The 16,422-nt window shown below is 39.5% G+C and overlaps 1 protein-coding gene across 1 annotated transcript in view; it reads left to right on the plus strand.

The window, feature by feature from the left end:
* Kctd9 (potassium channel tetramerization domain containing 9) overlaps positions 1 to 16,422 on the plus strand; it is a 28,859-nt gene that overhangs the window by 1,883 nt on the left and 10,554 nt on the right. The window contains exons 2-6 of the mRNA XM_051160759.1: positions 7,989 to 8,110; positions 9,854 to 9,897; positions 12,220 to 12,316; positions 12,928 to 12,986; positions 13,180 to 13,308. Of these exons, the coding sequence (XP_051016716.1) occupies positions 7,989 to 8,110; positions 9,854 to 9,897; positions 12,220 to 12,316; positions 12,928 to 12,986; positions 13,180 to 13,308 (451 nt within the window). The remainder of the gene's footprint in view (positions 1 to 7,988; positions 8,111 to 9,853; positions 9,898 to 12,219; positions 12,317 to 12,927; positions 12,987 to 13,179; positions 13,309 to 16,422) is intronic.

A 16,422-nucleotide genomic window follows, 5' to 3' on the forward strand; every position in this document is an offset into this window, starting at 1 on the left:
GATAAATGCTTTTAATGTTGATGAAAGAGCTGGGTTTGTTTGTTTGTTTTTTTTTTTTTTTTTTTCCTAAGTGAAATGAAATACCATGAAGGGTGTAAGGTGACCCATTGGGATTTAGGAAGGAATGTATATTGTTTATATTCTTATTTTAAAACAAAATAATTTAAAAACTTGGGTTTTCTAATCTCGAAAAACATGGGAGCCTCCAGTCACTGAACTTGTCAACTGGGCTTGTTTTCTTCCGGATTAGAAGCCTTTCACATAGGTTGATAGCCAGCACCTTACTCATAGCTGGCTCTCTTTGACATGCGGTATACAGAAGCCTACAAGCACTGCAGAGTCTTAGCTGATTTAGCCATCAACTCAGTGCCTAGCAGCTTGACAAGCTTACCTCAAAAAACCTACAGATCGAAGCTGGTATTAATGACGTAAGCACAGGAAATATCGAGAGACTGGCAACGCTAACTGTTCTTCCTAGCATCGGCTGTAAAGTTAAAATATAAAATACAGGCCTCAGAAGAGTGCCATGTTTTAAGAAAATTATTTGAGGTTTTTGTTTAATAATTGCTATAGTTAAGTTCTTCTTGGGTATATTGTTCTTTGAACTATTAGTCAGTGGTATGATGAGGTCATTCTAATTACCAAGCCATGAAAAAGTTTTTTCTGTACATGCAGTCAAATGGTCTTGGGGTTTTTTTCCTTCGCTTTAGTTTTTAAAATCTTTTTGGGTTAGGGAGCTGGCTCAGGGGTTAAATGTAGTACACAAGCAGCAAGTGTGAGGAGCTGAGTTGGGATCCTGAGAAGCAGCGATTGGGTAGATAAAGCAGTCCACCAGTAGTTCCAGGCCCCGAGGCAAAGATGAGGAATCCCAGGAGGAAGCTGGCTCTCTAGCTTGACTGTGTTAGCAAGCTCCGGGGTCAGTTGGGAGACCCTGCCTCAGTGAATAAGGTACAAAGCTCTGGAAGAAGGCTCCTTAAATCAACCTTGGGCCTCTACCTGCATGTGCACACAGGTACACACACACCTGAACACACACGCGTGTGCATACACACACACAAACACAAGAAAAAAACAACCCTTTATATTTTAAAGGCAATCTTATATTTAGCAGAGTCTCACTAAATTTAAAGATAAATGTTCAGAAGATTCTTGCTGGCCAGTTTGTAATCTGGGTAAATAAAAGTTCTATTGCCATGACAGTGGCACACAGTTTACAACTAAATAAACACACAACTGATTGAGCACAAACCCAGAACCATTCTACTGATAGGCTTTCAAGATTATGGTCCTGTAACATTTATGTGTTTTAATTATGGGAGAAAAGGGAGTTATTATTGGCTCCAGAAAGGTCAGTTGTGTCTACACCTTTCATCTTTTCTCCATACGCCTCCCCGTCTCCTTTGATCTCTTTGCTATTCCATGTACAGGTTAGTATTAACAGTATGAAATGCGGATTCAGACATCTAAATAAAACGTGTGATTCTGAACGGCCCCGTGTTAGCGCCATCAAGAACAACTTGGGCATATCCTAGGCTTTTTGTGTGCAGTACTCATTCAGCTACCACCTAATAAGAACTGTTTGAGTGTGAGCCTCCGTGCCAAACGCTGCAGACACAGCAGGCGAGGAAATATCTGTATTCTGGACTGACCTTTGCATCCTTAGTCTAGGACATTCCTTTTCTTCCAATTTTGATATTAGGTCGGAAATATGTTATTGGTATCATATAGTCAGACATGAACTCATTACATTATTAGAAGTGAAAATCTGAATCTAAACCTTAGTAAGAACTTGGTGTTCTTTTAGTTTGTTTGTTTCTTAATATATTTGATGTGTATAGAAGCCTGCAGTATAAAATAGTGATGGTACATCAGAATGAAAGGAACATACTAAAAGTCATTTTCATTAATTTTCTTTCTCGTGTTGTTTTCTTAGTCCTTACAAACTTGACATTTTTTCTTTAATATTTCTAACATTTAGTAATAATATCTGCATTTTCAATACTTTAGTGAAATATGTAGTATTTATGTAAATATTACATATACTTTATATAAATATTTCAAATATATTATATATTTATATAAATATATTTTAAAAATATAAAAACACTACCACAATTTATCCATTCTCTCGCCAACACACTTGTGTCGCATACACTACTCTATGTGTACTCTAGCGTAAAGAGCAAGACTTCCCTAGAGTGCATTATGGGAGTACTTAAAAACAGTGGTGTCCTCTAACCCCAGTAGGTCTGAGTGAAACTGGGGTGTATAATTCTATCACACTTCTGGTAATTTTTATATTACAGGCTTTGGGCTGTAATTTGAGGACCACCCCCACCTCCACCTCCTGCTCCCTCTCCAGTGAGATGGCTCAGGAATACTTAGTGCCTGTTGAGGACTGAAGTTTGAATCCCAGCGCCCACATCAGGTAGCTCACAACTACCTATAACTTGAGCTCCAGGGCATCATATATCCCTGGTTTTCACAGACACCTGCACTCACAGCCCACCTCCATCCCCCAGATATATAATTTTAAAAAGTAACCCCCTGAGTTCAATTAGTGCTTCTCATATGCATGTGGGTATGGAACCATCCACTTGAATATGGACAACCTACAACAAACCATGTTTGAAAAGGAAAAGTGCCAGCCTCAACTGGCAATAGCTGCTCCACCAATGCCTTACCTTAGGCCCTCTCCCCAACTCATGTTGAGAGTTTCCTGGCTTGATATGGTAGTACAGCTCTTTCCCAGGGTAGTAACTATAGTGCTTGTGGGTTGATGTATTCAACAGTCGCATCCAGAAGTCAGCGTTTCTCTGCTCTCCTCATCTGCTGGCTCTTATATTCTTTCTGTCCACTCTTCCCAGATGCTTCCTGAGACTTGGCTAGGGGAGGTTAATATAGATGATTCCGTCACAGCTGAGCACTCACGGTCACTTGGTCCTTGCACTTTGACCAGCTTTGGTTCTCTCTCCACTAACTGTTACCCACTGCAAAAAGAAGCTTCCTTGACTAAAGTTTAGCAACATTCATCTATGAGGATAAACAAATACTTAGCAGGAAGGTTGACAGCGTGACAGTTTAACATAGCAGCAGTAGATTCCTCCTAAGGCCTGGGAGCTTTCAACTAGGTTTATAGGACCAGGCACGAAATTTCTCCTCAGAGCAGGCCTCATAGCCAATCAGAAAGTGCTTGGATATAGCTGTAACGGTCACACTGCTATTACACCAGTGGCACATCCTACCAGGAAAGTCTGAATATCGTAGGCTCCAGTACTGACTTAAGACCATTGATGTCTTTTTTCCTCCAACATCCCCCATAGCACCCGTTGGCACTTTGTAAGCTAGACAGTAGGGAGAGAGCTTCTCTGTCAGTCGAGGTTGATTTCTCTTACATTCTGTATCTGACATGAGTAGTATCTTCAGCAGTGGGGTCTTACCATCTAGTTATGGTGGATAAGCAAGAGTGGTGGCAACAGCCTGTGGTGGTTTCAGTTACCTCTGGGGCCTCCCTGAGGCCCAGATAACTGGTGGGTAACTATACCACGCCTGACACTGAGATTTGTATTTAATGGCCCATGTCTTCTGGAGCAGCATTGTCCACCCATGCAGGATGCTCTATATCCATGTATGTATAAACATACATATATGTGATTTTAAAAATTTAACTTATAAACTAGCAGGCTTCTATAAGACCCCTGTAACCAGAGTATGCCACTCTTGTTCTTTCATTTTGCCTATGTACTATTCACGCTGATTATACTTTTTACTTAGGTTGTAAGATCATAGCTTTCCATATAGCTATTTCATAAACTCTTAATTTTGCCTTAATTTTGGTTAAGTCTTCCCCCAGCTCCTTATTTCCTCACTTCCTATCAGGTATCCAGTTTTATAAGGTAATTGCAGATTGTTTTTTGAAGGCATTGTGGGTACTTATAGTCCCACCAGTAGTTCCTAAATCTTCCCATTGATTTTATTCTTTCCAACATTTAATATTGTCAGAATTTTCTTTTCTTTTCTTCTTTTTTTCTCTCTTTCAAGACAGGATTTCTCTGTGTAGCCCTGATGGTCCTGGAACTTGCTCTGTAGACCAGGCTGGCCTAGAACTCAGAGGTTGGCCTGCCTCTGTCTCCCGAATGCTGGGGTTAAAGGTGTGCACCACAATTGCCTAGCTAGAATTTTCCATTTTTAATATTGTCCTTCTTGACCTCAGGAGTAGTTAGAGCATTTTTTGAAATAAAATCATTTTTACTTTTGAACTCAATTACAATTGAAGATAGAATGAATTGAGCGCTCCGTGTTAGATAGGAATTGTTATTGGAGCCCAGCGAGGTGGTGCACACCTGTGTTCCTGGCTATGGGGGAGGCAGAGGTAGGTGGGTCTCTGAGTTCTAGGCCAGCCTGGTCTATAGGACAGCTGAGGCTACACAGAGAAACAGTCTTGGGTTCATTTAGTCAGCATGCATAATCTAACCATTTCATACTGTTAGTGTGTTATGTAAAATGTCCTGAGAATGTTAGACATTTCTCTAATTGATGACCTTTTTGTTGTCAATATCATGAATTATTAGATTGTCAACTACAGATTTTATTTCTAAAACTAGTGTTGATAGCATGGAGACAAAAACTTCCCAGTCCCTCTGTAAGTAGTGCAGTTTCTTTATAATATCTTTGGAAAACAAAATTTAAAAATTATGACTTTAATCCCAGCACTTGGGAAGCAGAGGTAGGCAGGTCTCTCTAAGTTCAAGGCCAGCCTTGTCTACAATGTGAGTACAGGACAGCCAAGGCTACACAGAAAAACCCTATCTTGAAAACAAAACAAAACCCCCAAAAAACAGTAGTCAGTTTCATTATGCAAAGATGGTCACTTTCAGTCCTTTTATTAATAGCACTTTCAAATTGCAATTAAACCATTAACTTCATCTTCCAATGTAAATTTCAACAAAAGATGTAGATTAACTTATGTACACAGAAAAAGTGTAACCTAGCTAAAATCCCTGAAATCAATGTCATCTCACTCAATATTCAAGAAATATTTGGAGCTTACCATAAGTAATCTAACATTTAGCCTAGTAGAATCTTCCATTTCAAATGCAGAACTCATTTTCTTAATTTTAAAATTAGGGTGACATTTCTTTTATTTTTTTAATATAGGGTTTCACTGTGTAGTCTAGCCTGGCCTCAAACTCAGTCTTTCAGCCTCATGGTATCTGGGCCTTTGCCCTGTTACATGGTTTTGTTGTTATTTGGTTGGTTTTTGCTTTTAGCTCAGCTTATCAGCTATAACAACAATAGTTGGTTGGTATTCACAGAATAAATAGCAACTTTTGACACATTGACTTTGCCATTGAAACTTTAAAGTTTAAGTAGAAAAGTTAGAAAATAAGCACCTGGAAAGATTGATCTGAGTTTGAAGCCAGCTTGAGCTACGTAGTAAATTTCAAGACACACTGGGTTATATATAGTGTGAGAACCTGTTTCAGGCAAACAAAAAGAAAGAGAAAATATTTGATAAAATTATAAACTATGATGCTGTTTTGTTCAAACTGATTTTTTTGATACTAAAAGTCAAACTCAGTTTATACCTTGATTGCTTAGTTTTCCAGCCAACATAAGTGCCCATCAAGTTTTGACCATATTGTGTATAGGATTTACCAGTCATTGTGTGGAAGTTTCTGTCATATGTTCAATGATGACTTCATGGAAAGTTGAAAACAGGGAACATGTTACCCTGATTACTTTTCTCTTGCTGTGATTAGACACCACGAACTTATAAAAGAAGGTACTTATTTGGGGCTTAGTTTCAGAGGGTTAGCATGTATGACCTTCATGGCAGAGAGCATGGTACCAGTCAGCCAGATCTGATGCCAGAGTAGTGACTAGAAGCTTACATCTTGAGATGCAACCAAGAGGCACAGAGAGGCACACTGGAAACGTCACGGACTTTTGAAATCTCAAAGGCCACCTCCAAATGGCTCACCACCTCCAACAAGGTCACACCTCCTAATGCTTCCCAAACAGTTCCACCCACTGGTAACTAATTATTGAAATACATGAGCCTATAGGGGCCACTGTAATTCGAACCACCACATACTGCAGTAATCCATCCTCACTTAGTTACTACTGGTGCGGTTCCCTGGGTAAAAATAGGTGTTTCAGCATTGTTTGCTTTCTCCTATTGCTTAGAATAGCACTGTTTAGAACTGTATTGGTAGAAAGTTAACATGTGTGCATGAGCCTGTGGGGCAGTTAAGCTGCCTTTTTAAAACTTTTAATTAAGTTTTCTGAGTTAAAACTTAAGTATCCTCATGTGGTCAGTGTAGCACCAGAGTGTGATGGGTGGCCTTTCTGTTTATTAGAAAACAACCAAGGCAGGGGAAAACAACTTAGTTGAGTCGAAGTAGACAACAGTTTAATTTGATAGATTTTGAAAAATATGTTATATAAAGTCTTAACATCTCACATTTAAGTTGGGAGCTTACTGTAAGTAGATATGTTTGTCTCACATCCACTTTATAGTATAGCCCGCAGAAATGAAAGAACTGCTGCGCGAAGGGTGATATGAAGCCAAGGAGAGGATGCCAGGCAAAACAGCCATGCAGAATACACAGAGAAGGAGGAAGGGTATCCCTGGGCAGGAGGTGCTCTTGCCCCCAACCCCAGGCATTTCGCATGCTGTGGTTGTCTTTGCCCTTTTGTGCTGCATTTGTGCTTTTTATTCCTAACTTCCAGTGATCCTGGATGACAGACAGTGCTGCCCACAGGAGTTATCTCAGCTGCTGAGAAGCCAGTTACCGCAGCTCAGAAGGCAGGGTCCACGTGGGGACCGATTCTTAACCCCCTGCTAATGCAGCTGCCTGCGTCATTATATATTAGACTCTGCCTGACTCACTGCAGGCCAGGCCAGTTTATTATACAACCCAGCAGTGTTGTGTTTAGAATGCCAGATGCTCAAATCTGGATTTCATAAAATATAAATAGTTTTTGAAAAATTAATGAAGTGGGAAGTTGTTACCGTCTCTATGATAGTTGACGCAGCAGAAAACCGTTGCTAGTCCAAAACACCAGCCGCTCCTACAAAGGAATAACATAAGAGCAACATAAGAAGGACTTAAGTTCTTAGGAACTTTGCTAAGCTGCGGGCATCAGCTCATCTTCTCATAAAACTGACGTAGATGCCACTGTTTTCTTCATTACTAGTTAAAGTAACAACGCGTAGAGTTTGTCACAAATTAACAGGTAGAAAATGCTAATCTACAGTTGAGTTCAGGTCTATCTTCAGAATTAGTGTTGAACATTAAGATTCTAGATTAGTTTTGGTTGGCCACACTTTATTGTTGTTGTTGTTGTTGTTGAAAATATTCATTTCCTATACAATACATCCCAGCCGTTTTTCTCCCCCTGCACTGCCCCCAACTTTCCCTCCTCTCCTCTTACCCACATCCACTCCCCTCTGTTTCCCTTCAGAAAGGAGCAGGCCTCCAGAGACAACAACCTAACATGACAAAACAAGATACAAATAGACAAGGCAAACACCTTCATATTGAGGCTGGACAAGGCAACCCAATAGGAAGAAAAGAGTCCTAATCCTAAGAGCAGGCAAACGAGTCTGAGACACACCCACTCCCACTGATAGGAGTCCCACAAAACCACCAAGCCAACAGCCACAACACAGACGCAGACGACCTGTGTAGACCCATGCAGGCACAGTGCTTGCACTTTAGTCTCTGTGAGCCCTGCTTAGTTGATTCTGTGGGCCATGCTCTCCTGGTGTCCTCCATCCCCTGGAACTCTTAGTCTTTCCTCCCTCTCTTCTGTGGGGTTTTTATTATCTTAGTTTTGAGTTTCTACAGTAGGAAGCACAAAATAACTATGTATCAGACAGTGTTTAGAATCTCCTACATGATCTTTTTATGTTTTAATCTGTAATGTCAGTGGTGAAATTCGTTGTATATGTTGTTCAAATTGATCTGGTATGTTCACAGGTTGTTGCTGTATATGGAACTTTGTCTGATTTGCTTTCAGTGGCCAGCAGTAAACTCGGCATAAAAGCCACCAGTGTATATAATGGAAAAGGTGGACTGATTGATGATATTGCTTTGATCAGGTAACCTTCACTTTTTAAGCTGTCAGTAATGTATCCTTGGAGTCTTGGTGCTGTGTGTCTCACTTATGCAGTAGTTTCATTGCTGTTGTGAAAGCTGTTTTTTGGCAAGTGATTGTCTCGACTTAGCTGTTTGAAGTTTAAATCACTTGGACTCAGTCTGTTGATCAGCTAGAGAACCTTTACTTAAACTTCAGTATATTGATAGTTTGCATCAGTCATACATGGCACCAAGAATTTCTTCTTTGTAGTAATTTTTTAAAAAATTTTTAAATCTCTTACATGAACTTGTTTATTATTAAACTCCTTGTTTTACATTTTATAAACATCACAAAGAACTGATGCTAAACACTACAAAATTCTAACTAGAAATATCATAAGGGGTTTACCACAGTACTGCTTTTTAAAGCTCCTTTTTGTGGTTTTTAGTGTCCCACGTAGATTATCGCTGGAAACAGGTGTCAAGTTCTCTTCACAAAGGATGAGACAGTTTGGGGGCAAGAAAGTAGTTTAGCAGAAAGATGATAAAGGAGACGCTGTTTAGGTAGAAACCACACCAGCAATATGGTTGCTTTGCTTGAGTTGCCTCATTTGATTGGCAAGGAGTGGGTATCTTAATTGATGATGTAAAGACTGATGCTTTAAATGACATTGTATATGAAGATTAATCTACACTCAAATCCAGGGCAGACTAACCCTCCAGTAGAAGAGACTTCCTCTGAAAGCCATTGGTTCTAGTCTCTTTGTTTTAAGCAGAGAGACCAAGCAAGCTTCTGAGATGTGAAGGGTCTTACCCTGGGCAGAGTGTTTAGCTGTTGATTTGAATTTTGTCTGTGAGGACAAAAACTTTCATACTAATCTAGAAATGTTAACTGGCAAACTGAGCAAGGAGAAAATATAAATTGAAACACAAATCTAAATAAATTAGAATTTCTTAGTTTTTTTTTTCTTTATTTTAGCATCTTTGGATAGTTGACCTACATCTCTGAATGTTATATACCAACCTAATTTTCAACCAGAAAGTCTATTCCCAAGAAGAACTCAATGTAGCCTATGTTGATCCACAAAATAATCTCTGTAGGTCAAATGGATATGACTGTGTCAGAATTTGAGGCTCGCACAGTGTTTTCTGGTTCACAGTAGTGTCAGTGTCTCTGATCATTGAGTTACACTAATGGTACAGGGGTGGTCAGGGAGGAGAGTAAACTGCTAATCCAAGAGAGTAGGTCATCTGAAATGTTTCAGTGTGGTCATGGTAGATGTGTAATGAGTAGGTGCTTACAGCAAAGTTGCTTAGGGTGTCATTTTTCCAGGATTTAATTTGACAGTTTGTTTTAATTTCTAAAGTTCTCAGCTGCTAATTATGTGAGAAATCACTCCAATAATTCATTTAGGGGTAAAGAATTAAAATAAAAACAACTTGCCTATGGTTTTAGTCATGTCCTTTGGATGTAAGATTGCATGTTCTTCAGTAAATATAAGGCCAAATTCATAAATTTGCTGGTGAGAGGTTTTTTTTGTTTTTTTTTCCTTTCATTTTAAAAGTACTTTGCTATAGAAGATCGATCGTGTTTGCATTTAGATCTAGTCAGGGCTAAACAGAGTCCCACAGACAGTTTCCTTGTAGGTAGATAGGTGACAAAGCTTGTCATCTGTGAAATTCTAAGGAAGAGTTCAGATAGTCATTAGCTAAGTAATATGCTGTCTAGATTTTAATTGTGGCTTTTTAAATTTTGGTTTTCCCAGGGATGATGATGTGTTGTTTGTATGTGAAGGAGAACCATTTATTGGTAAGTAACTTTTTAACTACTAAATTTCTTTGTCACAGTAAAAAACCTGAAATGGTAAATATTTTACAAGAAGCTATATTATTTAACTATGAAAAAATTATGATGACTAAACTCAGATTTTCATAGTCATTTTTATTCATTGGATTTATGTCAAATTATACTCATTTGAATTATAATTATATTCTAGTCTATATTGTTTCCTCTTTTACATGCCTTGAGATGCACTAGGTTCATACAATTGTGACCTATGACATAATAAAGTAATTTTTGATTTTAGAAACATTTTCTTTGATAGTGATTGCTAGAACTTCTCTTAGTACTATATTACTTACTTGTAGCCATGTATTCTTTGCATAGTGTGTCACAGTCCTTTACTGCTGATCGAATCTTAACAATGAAAACATGGCTTGGCTTCAGCCACTATCCTTTCATTTGGAAGAAAACATATATAGTTGAGTATCTCAAAAGAAAAGACCTAATACATAAGTAAGCAAATATTCTTTAACAGATACTTAATTTTGTCCCTTATAGTCACACATACGTGTGTGTTTAAGTGTTTTTGAGCATTACTGCCATTGCGTTTGATGTGTAGAGGGCATTCTCAGAGTCGTGCTTCAGGCAGTAGCCACATTAAAGTAAGTGTGTGCGCTGGGCGTGTAGCTGCCTGCCTTTGATGCTATTTAAGAAGCAGAGGTAAGTAGAACTCTATGAGTTCCAGGACAGCTTGATATACATAGTGAGCTCCAGGCCAGCCAAGTCTACATTGTAAGACTCTTGTCTCAATAAAACCAACAACAAAATAAATGTATAGCCTCTTCTGTCTCCAGCTTAAATTATGAACAAATCTTTTTCCATCATCCTGTATCCATTGGTCTGACCGAAAGTCGTTTTTCTATTGATTCATTGCAGGCTAGCCATAAAGGGTCATTCACTGAGTATGAATAGTTAGACTGGGATTTTAATTCAGTCGTAGAACCAGTGTCTGCTATGAATAGAGGCCTGAGTTCAATCACCTAAAGCTCCTCCACCACGAAAAGTAACAAAAAATTCTACTAGGATTTCTGTTTGTTCCTGTGACTTGTTAGACTTCAGAATATTTGATAGGGTTCCATCCTCTACTTATATTGATGCCCCAAGTGTCTCATCTGATCATTAGTTTTTCAAGGTTTCTTTGCTCTCCAGTATAATAAAGTGTTAATTTATCTTACTCTCTTGTCACAGACATGGAACATCATTGTTATGATTTAATGTCATGTTCAAGATGTCGTCTGGGTTATAATTGTTAAAAGTCCTTTTGATGACTAGAGTTGGGTGTATATAGGTATCTAGAGATAGTTTACATGTTATGCTATGTAACATATTCCATGAAGTTTATCATATATCACAAGATGAGATGTTTATGTTATATAATATAATATATCCTGTGGGTTCATGCTGAATCTTTCAGATACATTCAGGGTTATAAGGCTTTTACTTACCGTCTTCTGTCTTAACTTTGTCTCCTTTCTTCTATATCAGTCACCCTGATTTTCCAAGAATGCAGAGTGACGCATTTACAATGTCAAGTTATTATCCATCCACTTCATCCCACTCAAAAATCACATAAAAATTTTAGAGGAATAAGCAATATTTTTAATACCAATAGGGTCTGCCAACAGCTTAACATGTTTTGTATAGCCTCCAGCCTTCACCTGTTTGTTAAAAATTGTTGTGTTTCCACATTGTCAGAAGGTACATGCAGTGTCTCCTGTCTTTTCTTCCTAAGCTGCATTGATGTTGCCTTTCCTGGGTGCACTTAATGCTGTCTTCAGTGTTTGCTTAAGCCATTCTCTCCAGTGCTTGTCTGCCTGAAACTTGCTCTGATAGATTCTCCCCAGAGGCTCTGAGACCAGCTTTCTCCAGTGTCTTGCAACATATAAGAGTTTATGGCTCGGTACTTGAAAGTCAGATGTGGAATAAGGTCAAAATTTGTCAAATTATTAACTTTAAATGTGTACATTATGTCAGTTTTACAATGAAGCCTTTGAAAAAATTATTGGTCCACACTTTCCTTATTTGGGTATTGTAAGTAAGTTACTTCACTTTGTTCTGACACAAAGGGTGGCAGCAGAAAATCTGGTCTTAAGTGGCTATTCTTGATCACCCAAAGGACTTTTCTTCCCTTATTCTAGCAGTTTAGCGGACTCTTTCTTGGGTTACATTGTTCGGGTTGTCTGGGTACTTTGATAGATTCTTACGGGTTTTGCTTTGAAAAATTATTTCATTGTCTTCCCGGAATCTTTAATCTTACTATTGATATTATTTTTTACATGTTATCTGTAGATCCTCAGACAGATTCTAAACCACCTGGGGGATTACTAGGACCGCACACAGACTGGCTGACATTAAATGTTGGGGGACGATACTTTACAACAACAAGGTAGGTTGTGTGTGTGTGTGTGTATGTGTGGTGTGTGTGTCCGTCCCTCCGTCTGTGTATCTGTCTGTCTGTCTTAAAGAGCATGGCAATGAAGGGACTGTGTACATTTTCTTTCAGCTAACTGACTTCCTTACAAAATTTCAAATGCTTCTTAAAAAATATCTGATGTGAAACCATTTTTAGAAAATTCCTTAAGAAAAAATTTAAAAGAAATTAACCTCTCATTCTGAGAAAGCATAAATAAAGCATCAATTCATTCAGCTTTAAGGTTTGCTCTTTAGGTATAGTAATAAACAGAGATCACACATATAAATTAGCAGCATTTCTAGAAACAACTTAAAGCTGTCAGGTACTAGAAGATCAAAAATACTGTGTAAAATGTGTTGCTAGTGTGTAAATAAGAAGATATTAATGCAGCATTAAATCAAAGGAATTGCCAGGTTAGAAGAGATTTTGGCAACTTACTGCGCATTTTTGTTCCCAGCATTGCCCTACCAGGTTGTAACATGCATCTCTTTGAGAGAACAGCTGAACTCAAGTGTACTCTTGACTTAAATATGTTTGTTTATAAAGACACATGGAGAAATCCATTTTTTTCCCTGAATTCTTAGGAGCACTTTAGTGAATAAAGAGCCCGACAGTATGCTGGCACACATGTTCAAGGACAAAGGTGAGTAGAACCCAGTTTCATTTTTTTGTGGTCCAGTTTTATTTGAGCTGACCTCATAACTCTAGAGTGGGATAAAATAATTTTTATATGAGTAAAGACTTGATGGAATATTATGTGATTTTTGTTTTTCTTCCACAAGTTCTGACTTTATTTTTGTTTGTGGGGGCATTTCTTCATTAAAATGATACCACAGGTGTGTGGGGAAATAAGCAAGATCATAGAGGAGCTTTCTTGATTGACCGAAGTCCTGAGTACTTTGAGCCCATTTTGAACTACTTACGTCATGGACAGCTCATTGTAAATGATGGCATTAACTTATTGGGTAAGTTTTCACACATGCACAAGTACTGTAAGTATGGGAGTGTAGGGATCAGTACAGATAGGTGTCTTTCTGCCTGGTTATCTTTGCTTATATTCATATATTTAGCACACACAATGGTCATATCTTTATTCTGAATAGAGAGACCAGGGGTCCCACAATTCCTTTTGGGAGTATGGCTCCAGTGACTTAAGGACCTGTCATTAATGCCTCACTTTTTATGGGTCTATACCATACCCTGATACTAGCAACCCTGAGGCTAGTCCTTTACCTGTGGATCTGTGGGGAGCATTCATCTTCCACGCCATAGCATTCCCCAAGTGGATGAATTTGGTCTTGTGCCAGTCACTACTTCCAGTATTGTGGGGAGCATGACAGGCTGGGGGCCATACGACAACTCATCTGCATGATTATTTTTCCATACTTATAATTAAATGTCTGGGTAGATACCTTGTTACAATTTGAGTATAAGATGTCTCCCACAGCCTCATGTTGGACACTTGGATCCTATCTAGTGATACTGATTTAGGAGGCTGTGGAATCTTAGGGATATATAGACTAGCTAGTGAGCATAGGGCTTACATTTGAGAGTGCGGCCCAGCTCTGCTTCCTGTCTGCTACTGAGATATAAGCAAGTCATACTGCAAGCTTCTATTGCCATGGACCCAGATGCTCCTCCAGTCCTGTAAACTTCCTACATAATTGATTATATTCTTTTTTTTTTTTTAAGATTTATTTATTATATATGAGTGCTTTATCTGAAGAAGAGGGCATCAGATCACATTATAGATGGTTTTGATCCACCATGTGGTTGCTGGGAATTGAACTCAGGTCCTCTGGAAGAGCAGGCGGTGCTCTTAACCACTGAGCCACCTCTCCAGCCAATTGATTATATTCTTGCAAATGTGAGCCGAAATAATTATCTCCTCTCCTTGGATTGCTTCTGTCTAGTATTTGGACACAACAGTGACAGGAATGACTAGTGCATGATTTAAAAAGTTTCATTTTGGCTCACAGTTTCAGAGGGTTCAGTCCATAGTTGCTTCGTTCCATGTGGTTTAGCAGGACATAAAGAGAGTAGGAGCATATACTAAAAGATGTTCTTAAGTCTCATGGCAGACAAGAAGCAGAGCGTAAGGAGGGCCTGGGGACCAGGTCTCTTGTAAAGCCATACTTCACTGACTTATTTCCTCCAACAAGGTCCCACTTCCTAAGTTTTCAGAATGTCCCCAGATACTAGCACCAACAGCAGACCAAACATTCATGCCTTGTGCCTGTGGGATCCTTTCATATTTAAACTATAACATTCTGCCCCTGGTCCTCAAAGGCTTATTACTATCTCATAGTGCAGAACTCATTGTCCAACTTCACAACTTCCCATAGTCTCATCAGTTGCAACATTGTCCAAAAGTGGAGAGCCCCAGCTGAGATTGCAAACAGTCTCTTAGTTATAAGCTCCTGGAAGAACAAGTAGAAAGCCGCATGCTTTCAAGATGTAGCGGCAGAGAATAACCCTCCTTTTCTCAGAGAGAAGAATTGGAGCATAGAAAGGAGGAGTGGGGCTTTTTGGCTACTCTGTTATTGCTGCGGTAAAGTACCATGACCAAGGCAACTAGAAAAGGAAGGAAGAGTTGATTTGGGCTTACATTTCCAGAGACAAGTCCATCATGGCAGGGAGACACAGCAGCAGGATACTAGAGCAGGAAGCTGGGAGATCACGTCTTTAACCACAAACACGAAGCAGAGAGTGTACTGGAAACGAGACCAGACAGACTATAAACTCTCAAAGCCTTCTCCCGCAAGGCTCCATCTTCAAAGGGCTCTACTGGCTCTTAAACAGCACCACCAGCTGGGGAACAAGTGTTCAAATACTTGAGCCTGTGGGACATTCCTCATTCAAACCATCACAGGGACTAAATGAAGTAGGACCAAATCAAACAAGGCAGGCATTAAATGCTCTAGCTTTGTGACTGGCAGCATCTAGGGCATATAATGTAAGCTTCTCAATGGTTTAAGCACCCCTCCTGTACTTGGCTATTTGTATTGCTGTGGTCTCCTTCTTAGCTGACTTTGCTCGCCCCCTGCAGCTTTTCCTTGTCAGGCAATTCCATGTTCCTGGTATCTCTAACTGTCTGCTTTTGAAATCTGTATAGAAACCTCTGACCCTAGAATCCATGCATTTTCTATTCATGCAAAAACAGCATTATATGGATGTCTACAGCCAGCTGAAATGTTAGCTGGGTCCCCTTAGACCAGTAGTTCTCAACTTGTGGGTCACAACCCCTTTGGGGGTCAAATGACCCTTCATAGGGGTCACCTAAGGCCATCTGTGTATCAGTTATATAACGATTCATAACAGTAGCAAAATTACAGATATGAAGTAGCAATGAGAATAATTGTATCGTTGGGGTCACCACAACATGAGGGTTGCAGCATTAGGAAGGCTGAGAAGCACTGCCTTAGGGTACGGCATGGAGGGGTGCTGATTCCCTGCACGGTTGGATCTGGAAAACAAAACAAAACAAAAACCACTGTGCTAACTCCCCATTTGTCTTCTCAAAGCAAAATCTTTCAAATGAATTCAGACCTTCATACCCTTGATCCTGTGGTGGGTCAGGTCTGGTCAGTTCTTGAGATGCTCACTATCACAGTACTTGATCTCTTTGAGATGGTGCTAATCTCTTCAATAAGCTGCCCTTCTAATCCACAAAGTTATACACATACCAATTCTGGCCAGAATACTTGTTTTTCCAATCTTCCTTTCCTGTTTTATGATTCCAGTTCACATGTAAGCCAGGCTAAGAGGAGCTACCAGCGTATGCTACAGCCTTGATGTTCTACTGTTCCCCTCCACCAGGCTAATTAGTCCCCTTAATTAATATATTTATTTATTTACTCATTCATTCATCAACTTTACATCCTGGTGGTAGCTCCATCCCTCTTCACCTCCCTCACTCCATCCCTCTTCTCCACCCCCCATCCGCTATTACTCAGAAAAGGGGACTCCCCCTACCGACCCACCCCAGCTCATCAAATTGCATTAGGACTGAGCATGTTCTCTTCTCCTGTGGCCTGGCAAGGCAGTTCTGCCATGGGGGAGTAGTTGAAAAGCTGGCA

The sequence above is a fragment of the Acomys russatus genome, chromosome 18, assembly GCF_903995435.1.
Source record: "Acomys russatus chromosome 18, mAcoRus1.1, whole genome shotgun sequence".
In the NCBI taxonomy this organism is placed as follows: domain Eukaryota; kingdom Metazoa; phylum Chordata; class Mammalia; order Rodentia; family Muridae; genus Acomys; species Acomys russatus.